We start from the raw sequence: 18,190 nt of genomic DNA, 5'->3' as shown, positions 1-18,190 counted from the left end.
AAGACGACATCCTGCTCGGCGTGGACCAGGTAAGTGGTGGTCACCTTGTTCCGAGGTAAGTATTTCATAATCGGCTAGTATGCGGTGCATACTAGCCGACTATGCCTTTTGCCTTGCAGGTTTAAAAAAAAAAAAAAAAAAAAAAAAAAGTTTATGCAGGTTTACAACCGCTTTAACAGCCTGGCTACATTGCAACTTTGATTTATCTTTTGACCCCAGACAATGGACGCACACACACACACACACACACACACACACACACACACACACACACCCCTCAACTCACTCTGATGGTAACACCCTTTACCTTGTATTCTTCCATCTTTACACTCCTCGCCAACACCCCCTTTCGTTCCTCTGATCCTCGTCAGTTTCAAGACCTCCTGCACACTAGCACCCTAGTCTTCTCCTCTGATACTCACCTCCTGGACTTCTCCCATCCTCTAGAACTCTCTACCTCAAGCTGCCTGGCTACGTCCTACTCTGTGCACCTTTATGGGATCCCTGAAAAAAAAAAATGATTTAGGGAAACCTATCCTGGCTCCACCTAACTGCATTTTGAATTCTTCCATCAGCTCATCCCTCACAGTTATTACCTTTTGTACCACTTGCCCAATCCTAATTGGACTGTAAGCTCTTATGAGCAGGGTCCTCCTAACCCTTCTTGTATTTCAACTGTAATGTCTGCCTTTATATTGTAAAGTGATGCACTAACTGTTGGCGCTAAATACTGTATATTAATAAGAATTTGAGCACTGTATACCTTGCCTGGAGTTCAGTTTTAACAATAATGTCAAACATCTCTCAACTTCTGCTCTACATTTACAAATAACTGTATTTTTGCTTTTTCAGACACATTCACGCGAAAATTATTTGCCAACGAACATCTGAATGTGGTCAGACGAGACTCGACTTGCTGTGTTTGGAGGAAGAAAAATTCTGACTATGACCATAAGAACACAATCCTTACAGTCAAACACGGAGTGGATGGATCTTCCAGCATGACAATGACACCCATGTGATCAGATTCTGCAAATCGTACAGCGTTTTGCAAATCCATTGCGGCATGTCATTAACATGCACTCCGCAATTGGTTTGCATGGATCGTTACGATTTAGATGAGGTGCCAAAACCACAGCAAATTCGCACTGCATTTAGTGTGAACCTAGGCTAAAGATGGGTCGTGGATGGGTCTTCCAGCATGACAATGACCCAAAACATACTGCCCAGGCAAAGGAGTGGCTCAATAAAGTAGTACATTAAAAGGCCATGAAGTGACCTAGCCTGTCTCCAGACCTTAATCCTATAGAAAAATCTATGGAGGGAGCCGAAAACTTCAAGTTGCCATGCGACAGCCAAGAAACCTTAAGGGTTTAAAGAAGATCTATAAAAAAATTAAAATAAAATAAAAATTGGACCAAGGTCCCTCCTGAGGTGTGTGCAAACCAACTACAAGAAATGTCCTCTGTGCTTGCTGACAAGGGTTTCTCCACCAAGTCCTGTTTTGCTTGGTGATCAATCACTTATTTTACTCACTGAACTGCAACTCAATTTATAACATTTGTGGGGGTTTTTTCAGGATTTTTGGGCGATATTCTGTCTTTATTTAAAATACCTATAAAAAAAAAAATCTTCATTTCGTGGTAAGTGGGCAAAGTTCTGCAGGGGATCAAATAGTTGCCCCCCCCCCCCCCCACACTATATAAAAATTATAAGCAATTACTTCCATTCAAGCATCTTGAAGTTTGGGTTTCCTGTTCCTTTAAAGTAATGCCCTGCATGTGTTCTCTAGATCTCATCTTCTGGTGTGCAGTGAAGCATGGCTCCAGAATATGGTTATAAACTGAGCAGAGCCTCAGCTGAGACAGAAACAAGATGACAGTCATTAGGGAAGCGCTGGACTATTCAGGTGAATCCTAAGAGCAAAGCGATTTTTCTCACACAAACCAGTAAAGCATGCCAAGAACATACTTCATCCTCTTACCAGCACATCTTTGTCTCCTTTCCTTATATTAAGACATCACTGGCTAAAAGCTAAATAATAACATACACACATTCTGGCAACAACTTCAGCAATGCTACGGTTATTTTTAATCCTGTAGTGACTGGTGGGATCTGAAGAATTTAGGTAATGTGTCATTTTTTATGCTCCCCCCCCCCCTTAGCGAGAGTTGATGCCTGTAGTATAATTCATTCAGGAGCCAGTCACAGGGCATAGAAATTCGGAAGAGAATGTGAGGCTACGGCAGTATGCTGAGCCTGCATGGGATAGAGCAGAGGGAGAAGTGGGCTGCCGCGCTCTGGGGTAGTAACAGCCTCTGATTGGTCAGCTGCGGCAGCCCCCTTCTCTGATAGGTCCGTTCGCGTGAGGTAAAACCCGCACTGGACGAGCCTATATAAGGGAGAGGCTGAGGCGATTTGCTCAGTCACATCTCCTGACAAGCAGCATCGCCCGCCTCTCCCTCTCTCTCAGGATGAAGCGCGCTGTGCAGGACAGCCGTGAGGAGCTCTTATGTAGACTCCTAGAGAAGGCGGAGAGCAGGGGAGGTGAAGAGTGGCTGAAGCGTTGCCTGTCTGAGGAGAGTGGCTCTGTTTTATCTGTCAGCCCAGCTGCAGTACCAGAGATGAGCGTGGGCGCCCCCAGGAAACAGCCTGGAAGGAAAAAGAAATGTAAGACCAATAATTTAGCTCCTCAAGCTGAGGGAGCTGCAACAAGAGGTGCTTCTTGCCAGCAAGGGAGCAGCGCTGCCTCTTCCCCCCCTCCTGGGGACTTGGGTGAGCATGTTTTACCTGAAGTTGTTTTCAGTAATGTTAACCAGTTATCTGCATTTTCTAGTCTAATTGAATCTTTGTCTGTCATTGTGCAGCAGTTCAAAGGTATACATGATGCGGATTTTACCTCACAAAATGTAAATATGTATGTGCAACCAGGTGAGAGTCTGAGTACTCAGGCATGCACAGTAAGTCAGAGTGCACAGGAGACTGGTGCTGGAAATAGCGATAATGCTATTGATATGGAGGAGGTTGGTGTGGTGTGGCATGAGGCTGGTCATCCCTCTCTGCTAAATAAGGATGTTACTGTCAGATCGAGTGTGAGGTGTCCTGCTGTTAATAATACTTTACCCCTCAGATCCTCGGCTGCTATGGTCAGCGAGTCTTCCTTTAAGGAACCCCTCCCTTGCAGTTTATCCCCGCTGGGTTTTCATCTGTCTAAGTCAGTCAAAGAAAGAATTTGGAGGGGTGAATATCTCGATATATTATCACTTCTCCCTGCTTCTAAGGAGTTTTTGGCTAAATCTGACAGGCAGTCCAGCGAAAGAACAGAGGAAGATAGGAGGAGAGCGGTTCCTAAGACATTTCAAAACTGGCTGCAAGCGTTCTGTATCTATTCAGCAGTTATGGGAGAACGCTTCCCGGGGAAGTGCTCAGGTTTATTCCAACACCTGGATATTATTGCGGAGGCCTTTCGCCACTTTGGCGGCTCCGCATGGTTCTCATATGACGAGAATTTCCGTCAAAAACTAGCTGTGCACCCATCGCTGCATTGGGGGGCTAAGGACGTTGGTTTATGGTTAAACCTTATGCTGCCACCTAGGCCCCAGTTCACCCCTCGCCCCGCTTCAAATGGTCAGAGTCCAGTCAGGAAGGGTGTATGCTTTGCATTCAATGAGGGTCAATGTAAATTCTTATTGAATTGTAGATACAAACATGAGTGTTCTTATTGTGGCGGTACTCACGCGGCGAGCAGATGTTTTCGTAAAGCTGCCGCTAGTTCCTCTCATTCAGGACCCAAGGACACACATGGGAAAGGCCCCGACTCCGGTGAGCCTGGCAAGAATGCGCCCATGGCTCGAGCGCTATCCAGACCACAGGATGGCGGCTCTGCTAACTGAAGGTTTTGCCAATGGTTTCTTAGTGCCATCCTTTACTGGTTCAGGGTGTACACCAGTTAAAAATTTACTATCGGTATCCATGCACTCTAACTTAGTGCTTGAGAAAATTTGCAAAGAATTGTCTGAGGGTAGGGTGGCTGGCCCCTTTAATGACCCGCCATTCTCTAATTTCCGGTTGTCCCCTTTGGGCATCGTACCCAAGAAAGAGCTGGGTGCGTTCAGACTGATCCACCACCTATCTTACCCACCGCATTCGTCACTCAATGACGAAGTTGCCTCTGTGGAGGCTCCAGTCTGCTACGCCTCATTTGATGAGGCTTTGTGTCTTTTGAGGCAAGCAGGGCAAGGGGCTGTGCTAGCAAAGGCTGATATTAAGTCGGCTTTCCGCCTTCTTCCCGTGCATCCACAAGGCTTCAATTCTTTGGGTTTTCAATTTTTGAATAAATATTATTTTGATAAATGCATGCCAATGGGGTTTTCTATGTCATGCTTTTATTTCGAGGCTTTTTCCTCCTTCTTACATTGGGTCGTGTCAGTCGTTATCCCTCATGGCCTTATCCTACATTATCTAGATGACTTCTTGTTTTTAGGTCCCCGGGGGTCATCAGTGTGTATGGAAGCTTTACAGGTTTTCTTTGACGTTTGTCATGACTTTGGCGTGCCTCTGGCCCAGGAGAAAACAGTTTTTCCCACGACAGTTATTGAATTTTTGGGGATCACGGTTGACTCCGAACGAATGGAATTCAGATTGCCACAACAGAAGATACATAAAATGAAGTCTATGATTGCAACCTTTCTTGTCAGTAAGAAGGTGTGCTTAAAGGAGGCACAATCTTTGCTGGGTCTTTTTGCTTTTGCAGCCAGAGTCATCCCTATGGCGAGGGTATTTTCGCGCAGGTTCTCGTTAGCCATAAAAGGTATGGTGAACCCTTACGCTCATTTCCGAATTTCAAAAAGCATCAAGGATGATCTAAGAATTTGGGATGCTTTTTTAAATGAGTTTAATGGTTCCTCGGCCTGGCAAATGGACTTTATTAATAGTTCTCAGTTGGAATTCTTCACCGATGCAGCTGGCTCTGCTGGGTTCGGGGCTTTCTTGGATGGGCGCTGGTGCGCCCAGTCCTGGCACCCTGATTGGCTCCAGAAGGAGATACTTCAAAATCTAGTTCTGTTGGAGCTCTTTCCAGTGATTGTGTCGGTGGTTGTGTGGGAAGACATCTTTAGGAATCGTAGAATCTTAGTTCATACGGATAATAAAGGTGTCTTTTTTGCCATCAATACTCTGTCCTCTAAGTCTGATCCCGTTCTGAGGTTATTGCGTTTCCTTGTACTTCATTGTATGAACTGTAATATATGGTTGAGAGCTGAGCATATTGCAGGTAAAGAAAATAACATAGCAGATTCTTTATCTCGTTCACAGTTCAAGAGATTCCGAGAGTTGGCGCCATCAGCGGATCAACATGGCACCCCTTGCCCAGACTTCCTCTGGGGCTTAATTTGGGAATAATATTCCGGAATCTCAAGGCTTCAGTAGCGGAAAACACCTGGAGGGATTATAGGCTTTCATGGCACAAATGGTGCTCTGTCAACCATTGGGTTTGGATCCACTAGATGTGTCTTCTTACGTGGCTTTGTCTTTTTTGTCCTTTCTCATTCAGTCTAATCTGTCCCCGGCTTCCATAGGTAAAATATTGGCTGGAGTTTCTTTTTTCCTTAAGTTTGCAGGCCTTCCTGCTCTTACCTCTTTCTTTCAGGTCACTCAGGTTTTGAAGGGCCTCAAAAAGTCTAGGCCCTCTTTAGATAATAGGCGTCCCATATCTATCCCCATTTTGATCGATCTTCTTCAGATCCTTCAAGATGTCTGCTCATCCAATTTCGAATCTTTGCTTTTTAAGGCTGCTTTCTCTATAGCATTCTTTGGAGCCCTTCGGTTAGGTGAGTTTACTGCAGCAAATAGAAACGCTTTTTCATTTCTCCGTTTTTCTCATGTTCAGTTTGACGTCGGTTCTGTCCGTCTGTTTTTGTCCAGATCAAAGTCCTCTCAGGTTGGCCAGTGGTTTTCTTTATCCAGTTCTCCTAATGAGGCTATCTGTCCCGTGTTTCATGTTCGTAATTATCTTTTGGTCAGACCATTGAGTAACGATTCCTTTTTTATTCATGAAGACTTGTCCTCTCTAACTAGGTACCAGTTCTCAGCTGTTTTGGCCTCCTGTTTGAAGCGCTTGAATTTATCTGGGTACCAATTTTCTTCCCATTCTTTCCGAATTGGCGCTGCCACCACAGCTGATTCTATAGGTTTTTCAGAGAGTAAGGTTAAAAAAGTGGGCAGGTGGGGCAGCAATAGATATAAGTTATATGTTCGTCCCAGTCTTCTAACTTTATGATTCTCTTTCAGATTTATCCAGGAATATCGCTTGGGTCATAGGTCACTCCTACGTGTTCTGGGCTTACAAGCACTCCGGATCCAGATCATACTCTGCTAACCTGGGGCTTGATCCTGATTTATTTTTAATTTTATGGTCAGGTGTTAGAGGTATGCGGTGGCGCAATTTAAAAGACCACCTAGCTTATTTGTCTTCTGTCTGGCCTCAACCCCAAGTGATAGTTATCCACGTGGGGGCTAATGACTTGGGTAAATTCAACACATGGGACTTGTTATGTGAAATGAAAAGGGATCTCTATTCCATAACTCAAATGTTCCCAGGTTCAGTGTTAGTATATTCTGAGATGGTTCCCAGGCTGTTATGGTCGCCGCACGGCACCCTTTTCTACGTGGATAGAATCCGCAGACGGCTAAATAGGACGATTCATAGTTTTATGCCTTCAATTGGTGGCTCTTCCTTTCGTCATTCCGAGTTAGAGGGTTTTTTGCCTGGGTTGTTTCGGGTTGACCAAATTCATCTGTCAGGCATTGGCCTGGACATTTTTAATATGGGTATCCAGTCCATGATCGAATCAGCCACGGTGGTGGGGGGGCCTCGGCCAACAGCTTCGCGGTTGGCCCCGGCCGGTGGGGAGTAGTCGTCCAGCTTTTGCTGGATGGACAGAAATTAATTTGATTTTAAAGTTTTAAGTTTAGCCAATTTGGCCTTTTGTAATTTAATTTATTTATTGAGAAAATTTTTGTAACCCCGCCCCCACATTTTATGGATGACACCGTGGCCAATTTTACCAAAGTTAAATAAAAATGTTGTATCAAATTGTTGTTTGGTCTCCTTATTCAATACCTCTGTACTAGCCCATGTGAGGCTACGGCAGTATGCTGAGCCTGCATGGGATAGAGCAGAGGGAGAAGTGGGCTGCCGCGCTCTGGGGTAGTAACAGCCTCTGATTGGTCAGCTGCGGCAGCCCCCTTCTCTGATAGGTCCGTTCGCGTGAGGTAAAACCCGCACTGGACGAGCCTATATAAGGGAGAGGCTGAGGCGATTTGCTCAGTCACATCTCCTGACAAGCAGCATCGCCCGCCCGCCCACCCTTACCTGTCAGTTTGTCATAATAAGTCATGGGGTCATCTGTATGGGGGGAGTAGTCGTCCAGCTTTTGCTGGATGGACAGAAATTAATTTGATTTTAAAGTTTTAAGTTTAGCCAATTTGGCCTTTTGTAATTTAATTTATTTATTGAGAAAATTTTTGTAACCCCGCCCCCACATTTTATGGATGACACCGTGGCCAATTTTACCAAAGTTAAATAAAAATGTTGTATCAAATTGTTGTTTGGTCTCCTTATTCAATACCTCTGTACTAGCCCATGACTATCTCCATGACCAGCCTAGCGCTCTGCTATTAGACCCCCAACTGGCATTGAAATGGAATCCATGGCAGAAGGACAAATCTAAATGCCAGCTGGTGACAAATATAGGACGAAAGACTCCAGTAGAGATTCCCTTACCAAAATGCAATTTTACATGACTAATTAAAAAAAAAAAAAAAAAAAAAAGAAGAAGGACGCACACACACACACCTGAAGTTTACCAACCACTTTGAATATTATTTTATATATACACTATGATTCTGTACTTGCCAAATAAACTGCAGAAATCTCTCTCCACTGACTGCAACCATTTTAACTGTGGGCAGCTGAAGCTGCTGCCTTTTCACTTCCTGGATTTACACAGAGGCACACCTACAGCTCTCGTTGGCCCTCTTATGACTCATCCCCCCTCCCTTCCATTCAAACTCTCACAAGAGTAAGAAAGAGCTGTGCATGATGTCATACGTCTAGGCTAATGACCAGACAAGAAACAAGAAGTGGGCTGTATAAGGCATGTACTGGCAGAATTTTTTTTTATATACTATCTAAAGTTAAACAAGGGCAGAAGATTTAATAGATAGAAAGTTGAAAAAATTACTGAAGTTCCGCTTTAAAATTTTCTTGCTGACGTGTCCATATTTACATATAATGTTTCTATGTTCTTCAATATGCAGTTCACAAGCACTTCCCCGTAAGGACATACAGAATTCTTCTTACAGATATGAGTCAGCGCAAGCAGCAACTCCATTGCCATCAGTGCCAACAATCCCTTCAGTAGGAAAGACAAACCTCCAGGTAAAAATCCTGTGGAATCCAACAGCTCCAGTATCCATTTCTTAGGCTGCCCAAAGATAGGTCTTTTTATTAATCAGCAGGCTGATAAAGAAAAAAAAAAATAATAATAAATTACTCCATCCACACAAGTGAGGTGGATGGAGGACTGCTCCCCACTGTGCTACTGCACTCTGACAGCGGGTGCCAAAACACACTCATCAGCATTAAAACAGCTGAACGAATGATAATTTTCCAAAATTCCTGTTAGACAGTAGTCTATTGTTAGATCAGCTTCTGTCTAGTGGGAACGGCCATAGATGGTTCAAAATTCATCCAGTCCCTGCTAAACTGGACAAATTTCAATCCACCTACGGCCAGCTTTAGTCCCTAGCTGTGCATTGCGGTTTCTCCTGCTGATCCCTAGGTCACTAAAAGACACAGTGAACCCCAGGACTATCAAATATTGTAGGATTAGCTGTAAGGTTTTTTTTCACTACCGCCGAGATCTTTGACAATGAGCCCTTTAACAATTCTTTAAAAGCGGAGTTCCACCCAAAAAAGTAATTTCTGCTTTTTGGAACCCTCCCTCCGGTGTCACATTTGGCGCCTTTCAGGGGGGGGGGGGGAAGCAGATACCTGTCTGAAACAGGTACTTGCACCCACTCCGGGCATAAACTCCCGTGGGAGTCACACCACTCCCCCCCCCCCCCAGCTGTCTCCTGGGAAACACACTGGTCCCAATAGAGAGCAGGGACCAGTAAGGACGGCCACGCTAATCGCGCATGCGCAGTAGGGAACCGGGCAGTGAAGCTGCAACGCTTCACTTCCTGATTCCCTCACAGAGGATGGTGGCGGGGGCAGCCGAGAGACAAGTGATTGCTCTGCCTCGGCTGCTGACATTGCGGGCGCACTGGACAGGCAAGTGTCCATTTTTTTAAAAGTCAGCAGCTGCAGTATTTGTAGCTCTCTGGCAAGTCCAGGAAGGGGACAGAGCCTTGATGTCCTGAGCGAACCCCAACTGGACAGAATGATGATGGGCATCATTCAATCAAGAGTACAGTGCGAGTGCAGGAAGTAGCGATGGGAGTGAATTTAGGTGCCGAGCGACTTTTTATTTTAATGAGCTGTTGGTGTCAATCCCCCCGTTCAAGTTGGAACCGGACTTTAACCACTAGCCGACCAGCCACCGCAGTTTTACGGCGGCAGGTCGGCTCGGCTGCTGGAAATCACGTAATAACGCGATTTCAGCCCCTGGTGCCGACGTGCGTGCCCGGCAGGCACGATCACCGCCGGACACCCGCGATCACTCGTTACAGAGCAAGAACCGGGGGCCAGATCCTCAAAAGAGATACTCCGACTTAAGTGCTGTTCAGTCTGTGTGTAACTTTGGAAACGATCCTCAAAAGGCTTTTTCCAAAGTTACACAGAAGATCCGGCATGTGTAATTGATTTACACTGTCTAATTTTAGGATGCAGTACCGCATCCGCCGCTGGGGGCATTTCGAGTCGAAATGCCGTTGCTAGTATGCAAATTAGCACTTAAGGCGATCCACAAAGCTTTCTAGCTTCCTTTTTGCGCCGTAAGTGTTATTTTGCAAGTGTAAAATTAGGGCTCGTTTTACAAAGTGTAAAGTTAGTCACACCTTGTAAAGGCCCATTGCAGCGACGGCATTTGGTATGCTTTCCCGAGGGAGAACTCCACGTCAATTTGTAAAAAACAAAACCGGCATGGGTTCCCCCCCAGGAGCATACCAGGCCCTTAGGTCTGGTATGGGTTGTAAGGGGACCCCCCCTACGCCGAAAAATTGACGTAGGGGGTCCCCCTACAATCCATACCAGACCCGTATCCAAAGCACGGTACCCGGCCGGCCAGGAAGGGAGTGGGGACGAGCGAGCGCCCCCCCCCCCCCTCCTGAGCCGTGCCAGGCCGCGTGCCCTCAACATGGGGGGGTTGGGTGCTCTGGGGCAGGGGGGCGCACTGCGGGCCCCCCCACCCCAGAGCACCCTGTCCCCATGTTGATGAGGACAGGACCTCTTCCCGACAACCCTTGCCATTGGTTGTCGGGGTCTGCGGGCGGAGGCTTATCGGAATCTGGGAGTCCCCTTTAATAAGGGGGCCCCCAGATACCGGCCCCCCACCCTAAGTGAATGGATATGGGGTACATCGTACCCCTACCCATTCACCTGGAGGCAAAAAGTTAAAGTTAATAAACACACAACACAAGGCTTTTTAAAATATTTTATTATTCTGCTCCGGACGCCCCCCCTGTCTTCGTTATTAGCTCAATTACCAGGGGGGGCTTCTTCTTCCGCTCTCCGGGGGTCTTCTTCCGCTCTCCGGGGGTCTTCTTCCGCTCTCTGGGGGGGGGGTTTCTTCTTCCGCTCTCCGGGGGGGGGCTTCTCCGGACTCCGGGGGGCTTCTTCCATCTTCTCCCCTCTTCCGCTCTTGACTCGGCGAACCCCGGTTCTTCTGCAGCTCTCCGGTGCCTTCTTCTTCAGCGCTGGCTGCCTGCTATGTTTGTGTGTTAGCTCAATTTCAAACAGGCAGCCGGCGCGGTCTTCTGTGGCGTCATCTTCTCTTCTGGTCTTCTGTTCTTCCGATGTTGCCTCGTCGCCTGTTGTCGCTGTAATGATGGAAGCGCGCCTTGCATCACATTTATATAGGCATCACCGTCCCATCATGCTCCGGCAGGTACCCACGTGGTGGGTGCCTACCCACGTGGGTACCTACCGGAGCATGATGGGACGGCGATGCCTATATAAATGGGCTGCAAGGCGCGCTTCCATCATTACAGCGACAACAGGCGACGAGGCAACATCGGAAGAACAGAAGACCCTGACGCCACAGAAGACCGCGCCGGCTGCCTGTTTGAAATCGAGCTAACACACAAACATAGCAGGCAGCCAGCGCTGAAGAAGAAGGCACCGGAGAGCTGCAGAAGAACCGGGGTTCGCCGAGTCAAGAGCGGAAGAGGGGAGAAGATGGAAGAAGCCCCCCGGAGTCCGGAGAAGCCCCCCCGGAGTCCGGAGAAGACCCCCGGAGAGCGGAGAAGACCCCCGGAGAGCGGAGAAGACCCCCGGAGAGCGGAAGAAGACCCCCGGAGAGCGGAAGAAGACGCCCCCCCTGGTAATTGAGCTAATAACGAAGACAGGGGGGGCGTCCGGAGCAGAATAATAAAATATTTTAAAAAGCCTTGTGTTGTGTGTTTATTAACTTTAACTTTTTGCCTCCAGGTGAATGGGTAGGGGTACGATGTACCCCATATCCATTCACTTAGGGTGGGGGGCCGGTATCTGGGGGCCCCCTTATTAAAGGGGACTCCCAGATTCCGATAAGCCTCCGCCCGCAGACCCCGACAACCAATGGCAAGGGTTGTCGGGAAGAGGTCCTGTCCTCATCAACATGGGGACAGGGTGCTCTGGGGTGGGGGGGCCCGCAGTGCGCCCCCCTGCCCCAGAGCACCCAACCCCCCCATGTTGAGGGCACGCGGCCTGGCACGGCTCAGGAGGGGGGGGGGCGCTCGCTCGTCCCCACTCCCTTCCTGGCCGGCCGGGTACCGTGCTTTGGATACGGGTCTGGTATGGATTGTAGGGGGACCCCCTACGTCAATTTTTCGGCGTGGGGGGGTCTCCTTACAACCCATGCCAGACCTAAGGACCTGGTATGCTCCTGGGGGGGGAACCCATGCCGGTTTTTTCTTTGAAAATTGGCATGGAGTTCTCCCTCAGGAATGCATGCCGCTGTCATTTTTTTTTTCCCCGACGCAACTTTAAGCCGTCGCGATCCTCAAAACTCGGCGTAACGTAACTTCGCGCATGCGCAGTACGGCCGACGCGCATGCGCAGTACGGCCGGCGCGGGAGCGCACCTCATTTAAATGGGACTCGCCCCATTTGAATAGGAACGCCTTGCGCCGGCGGAATTTTAGTTACACAGCCTGAAATTTCTAGATAAGTGCTTTGTGGATCAGGCACTTAGGTAGAAACTTTAAGGCAGTGTAACTTAAATTGGATTTTTTAAGTTACGTCAGGTTTTTGTGGATCTGGCCCCGGGAGCTCTGTGTGTGTGTAAATCGCAATAAAATACATCTATGTTTTTGGTTGTAACATGACAAAATGTGGAACATTTTAAAAGGGGTGTGAATACTTTTTCAAGGCACTGTATAAGCTGCTCTACCCTTATGCCGCGTACACACCATCACTTTATGTGATGAAAAAAAACATTTTTAAAAACGTCACTTTAAATGACCATGTGTGGGGGAAAACGTCGTTTTATGTCTTCTGAAAAATGACAAAAAAAAAAATTGAAGCATGCTTCAATTTTGTGTGGCGTTTTTCAAAACGTCGTTTTTTACTTCACAGAAATTGACCGTGTGTAGCAAAAAACGTCTTTTAAAACGACGTTTTTACACCCGTGCATGCCCAGAAGCTAGTTATGAAGCGAGCTTCAATGGAAAAACGTGGTGAACGTAACCTCGCTTTGCTAGAACATTGTGAGAAAAACGATGGTGTGTAGGCAACTTCGTTTTTTACTTCACAGAAAAATTACGTTTTTTTTCATCACATAAAGTGATGGTGTGTATGCGGCATTAGAATCTATAGAAGGGTTTTTTGTTATTCAACTAGCAGCCACATTACACTTTTATGGAGTCACATCAATGACATAATCCCAGATTAACAACTCAGCACTCCAATTTCTGTCTTACTAATTAGTTCTCCTTAGATACGGCGTGCCGTGAAAAGGCATTTTATGCTCCTACCCATGCAACCTCATACTGTTACTTACAAAGGATTTCCAGTTATGGAAGTGTGAGGTGCATGTAGGAGAGCAATCTTTCCATGACATCTTTAATGTCCCTTAGTAGTTTACTATTGTCAGGTATGACATTCATAGGCTACACAATGGAGCAGGAGGTTGCAGATAGCTACTAATAAACAGTTGGTTTACCAAGCCAAACAAGATCTTAAAGCAAAGTTCCACATAGGATTTTTTTTTTTCAAAGTCAGCAGCTACACCATTTTATAGACACTTAACTGTCCAGGGAGCCCGCAATGTTGGCACAGTCAGCAGAAGTTCATTTCTGGATGGAAATCCGCTTTAAATACCAAAATCCTATCCGACAAAAATGAAATTTTGGAAAAATTCCCACCCACTGCCAAATGATGTTTTATACTGTTTCTATGTTTAAAGCACAATCTATATATGTAGCGCCCCCCCCCCCTTTTAACCTCCAGAGGCCTGGTGGTGACCCCCAGAGACAGGAAGGGCCGACATTCCTCCTCAGCGTGCAGGTTACTAGGCATGGTTGGAGGTGTACAAGGTAGAAATATGGGCACCAGTCACTTTTATGCTTGAACAAAGAAGTTTATTTCTCACAACAGGAAAAATGTGGGAGAGAGGGGTAGGGCACAGGACATCCTTAGTGAAATACAACAGCAGACTGTCATTCCGGCAAACTCCTTAGACAAAAATGTAGAAAAAAAAAAAAAAAGGGAGGTAGACTACAGCAGTACATGAGAGCCTTCAAGCTGGAACCAGCAATCTGTACTTTTCAATTGCTATAGGAGACATCTTATGCTACAAGGGAACTCACAAGAAGGTGAAGAAATGCTATGGATGATTCAATCTTGACGCTTTCCCAGGCTTTCCACGGTTCCCGCGGTCCATGCAAGAGTAACCTCTGGTACTTCATCTCAGGTTTCCATCGTTTCCCTTATGCTTCCAGGTAGTAAGCACGCTCTCCCTTGCAAAACCTTGAGTACGTGGCTAGGCCTCAGGCTTCAGCCCTACCCAGCAGCAACTGTTCCTCACACACCCACCCAGACCGCAGTCTGGGTGGAAAAGACCCAGATCATCCGACTTCCTCCAAATAAATACCATCTCCCAACATTCTCAGGGACCAGAATAACTCCTACTGATTGGCTAAGAAAAATGTGTATATTCATAATCTGATTTCACTGTAGCCCATCTTACTAATGCCAAAAAAGGTAACAGTGCCCCCTATTGACAAAAAGGGAGAAACCACAGCCAATGGAAACCCATGAATCAAAAAGACTACAAATTAGCCAGGCTAGCTACCACAGCTAAATGTATTAGCAGCCCTGTTTAGGACAAGGGTGCTACATGTACAAATGAAAACTTTGGATTTGGACATATGGTTTGAGCCAGTCATTAAAGTTCAAGTTGAAGAGGGGACAAGCAAGTAGCTAAATAGAGCAGGAAAAAAAATCTCTTGCTACTGTGCACCAAAAGGCCAATTCCCTGTTATACTTTTACCATCACCAATGTTCTGACATCAGTTTTATACACAAATTGCATTCCTAAGTGCTGGTTCACACAACAGCGACTTGGGATCCGGCTTGTCAGACCTCAAGTCGATTGACATTAGAAATTCCATTATAGTGAATGAGAGCCGTGTTAATGTACACTACTGAAGTCACTCCAACTTCAGAAAAGGTTCCTGTACTACTTCAAGGCGACTTCTAGGCAACTTGTACCCATCGATTTCAATAGAAAGTTGCCTTCAAAGTCGGATCTTCATCTTAACTAAAGCAACTTTACAGGAAAAGAAAATAGTTTAATAGTTGCAAGTTGCTCAAAGTCACCTCCAAATCACTTTGCAAAGTCGCGCTGTAAGTCGAATTGCCCCTGTGTGAACCGGTGTCTTGCCGAAAAAGGTCCCCTGGCGGATTACCCCCGTGCTGCGCAGGCGCGGCGCTTGCCTCTGAAAATTGCCGAACATGTAGCCCTAGACAGCGCCTGCGCACACTTCTGACATCCAGGCTCATTCCTTACCATCCTCGTGGACATGGAGGATGTTAAAAAAAAAAGAGCCAGGAGGCCGAGCGAGTGGCCACATACAGCCAGGTCCACGCAGGTGCTGAATGTTCGGCTATTTTCGGAGGCAAGCGCCGCGCCTGCGCAGTACGGGGGCATAATCCGCCAGGGGGGGGGGGGGGGGGGAACACTCATCGCCAGAACACCGGCACTAATAGAACATCGTTTGTCAAACAATGATGCTACAAAACATACTTCCTCATTTACCTAAACAACCAGATTATTTTTTTTTTCCCCCTTTGGTTATAGGCTTGCAACCTAAGCTACAAAACCAACAAAACACCTCTTAAACATGGGCCAGAAAGAAATATTTGAACTGAAACTTCAGCAAAAAACTATTTTTTGGCAGACTAGGAAGGCGTAGAGCGGCTCTTAATTTTTATTGCTATGTCCACATAAAGGGAGGGCTTCCTTTGATCACTGTCCAAGTGATTAGTCACTTAGGCAGGAAATAAATCTCTCCAATAGAAATGCATGCAGCAATAAAACCATTTTTACCAGACTTGGAAAGATTTAGAACTTCTGTTAACTTGTTCTCATTAGGATGATTTCCCCTCACTTCCTATGCAAGAGAAAGTACACAGCAGAAAAGGAAAACATCCTAAGGGTGACACAGCCAGCAATAAAATCAGACAGACATGACAGGTTCCCTTTAAACCTTCCATAACAACATGCATATTCAGTGCGGTCCTCTTCTGTGCTTTTTGGCTTTAACCAGACAAGGAGTGCCCTGACCACATCTACCCAGAAATCAGATAAACAATGGCAACAATGTTTAGCTAGAAGGAACCAGAACATCCAGCCCAGCATTCCCATAAACGCCCCATGAAGTATTTATTCAGAGACTAAATGACAATTCTGATTTGTTTATCCACAGTTGATTACCTTTTTGTTCTATCATTTTATACATTAAAACCTGATGCACACTTTACCCCTACCTGCTATGCTTCATAGGTGCTTGTACACACAATATATACACATTATGTTAGACAAGCAGGGCGATCAGAAAAAAAAAAAAAATTATATATATATATTATATATATATATATATATATATATATATATATATATATATATATATATATCTACAAAGGCGGAGTAAACATAACACACGTCAACGTTATATAGTTTACCTTGTTCAAGTCGGAAGCAGAGAGAACGTTTTGCAGCTTCTATTTCAGGAGATGGATTGTCCAGAACCTGCCTACACCACTCCATTGGGCTAAGGCTGGACTCAAATGACCTCTGCTTCTTAGGAGGAGACACATAAAGCCTAGAGAAAATAAAAAATATCAAGTCAGATTAAAAGCCTAGAACCTTTAAAAAGGCATACATGCCTGGGTTGATATACATACATATATATTTATTTTTTATTTTTTTCTTAGGGTCAAATGTTGGACATGCTTTATACTTCATTAAAGGGGTTGTAAAGGTTTGTTTTTTAAATTTTCTAAATAGGTTACTTTAAGCTAGTGCATTGTTGGTTCACTTACCTTTTCCTTCGATTTCTCTTCTAAAATGTTTTTTTTTGTTTTCTTTGTCTGAATTTCTCACTTCCTGTTCCTCCTCAGTAAGCTGTTCTGACTGACTTTCCACTGCTCGGATGATGGTGGAAAGCTTACTGAGGAGAAACAGGAAGTGAGAAATTCAGACAAAGAAAAAAAAAGCATTTAGAAGGAAAATCGAAGGAAAATGTAAGTAAACCAACATTGCACTAGCTTAAAAGAAACCAATTTAGAAAATAAAAGACGAACCTTTACAACCCCTTTAAGTAGAACTCACTTCTCATGTGGCCCCTAGAAAGAAAAGGAAGCAGAATTTTTAAGACTGGACACTATGAGAAAGTGTAAAAAAATAAATAAAATCACATTGAAAAAAAAAAAGCTGACAAAAGCTATAGTATTCTTTAAAGTCCAGATTTGAAGGCCATCATCCTTTCCGTTGCCTCATTACTGAATACCCAAGGTTTTGTACATTGTGCCCCCCTGCTAAAAGGGTTTAGAAGTTCTGTCTCACTTAACATAAAAACGTAACACATCCATCAATGTACTAATATCTATGACCAGTTTGGGGGAAAGTCTGAGTTTGCAGCTTTAACTCCCTAAACCAGGGTGTAAACTGAACTCCAGGCACAAAAATGTTCATCTAATAATATTCCTTGAAAGCCACAAAAGAAATAAAATGTACTTTATGTTCACCAAATGTCTCTGCAAATCCAGGTGGTTACCTTGTAAAAGTAGTAGTGACGTCATCATTGTGCTGCACCAGCCTGTGCAAGGTGCAGAACTGTGGGAGGGACCCAGCAGGTCCACCTACTAAAGGTTGTGGGCAGGAGGTTAGGAGGAGACAAGACCAGTCATCATGCACAAGGGGAGAGAGCATCAGTGATAGGACTTAAATTATAGAAAGCTTTTGCACAAAGGAAAAAAAAAAGGTTTCATGCTGGATTCAGATCTGAATGAAATATGCACAGCACAGTCAAGTACAAACATACATGCCTCTTGTATTTAAATAATATTTGCTTATCCCAGAATTCAGCTTTAATGTGGAACTAAACCAGGGCTCGACAAATCCCGGGCGCCAGGTCGCCATGGCGACTAAAAATAGGGTCCTGGCTTGGAAGGGGGGGCTTGTGAGCTGGCTCCATCTGGTGGTGAGCCGTTGGTATTACAAGTTATCACCACCGGATGTGTAAGCTGGCGCCATCTGGTGGTGGCCGTTGGTATTACAAGTTAAACAGCAATTCTAATGTAATTTTTCACTATTTTCACTGCCATCTTCTTCCCTCTAATTAGAACCCCCAAACATTATATATATTTGTTATCCTAACACCTTAGAGAATAAAATGGAGATTGTTGCAATACTTTCTGTCACGCCGTATTTGCGCAGCGGTCTTACAAGCGCACTTTTTTGAATTAAAAAATAAAACCGTAA

The 18,190-nt window shown here is 45.4% G+C and overlaps 1 protein-coding gene across 2 annotated transcripts in view; it reads right to left on the bottom strand.

Moving 5' to 3' along the window:
- Positions 1-18,190, bottom strand: part of SLAIN1 (SLAIN motif family member 1) — a 69,646-nt gene that overhangs the window by 36,179 nt on the left and 15,277 nt on the right. For both annotated transcript variants that reach the window (XM_040341424.1, XM_040341423.1), the window contains exon 2: positions 16,390-16,529. In XM_040341424.1, coding sequence (XP_040197358.1) covers positions 16,390-16,529 — 140 coding nt within the window. The remainder of the gene's footprint in view (positions 1-16,389; positions 16,530-18,190) is intronic.

Source organism: Rana temporaria, chromosome 2, assembly GCF_905171775.1.
Source record: "Rana temporaria chromosome 2, aRanTem1.1, whole genome shotgun sequence".
NCBI lineage: Eukaryota > Metazoa > Chordata > Amphibia > Anura > Ranidae > Rana > Rana temporaria.
This window is presented reverse-complemented; position numbering and strand designations above follow the sequence as displayed.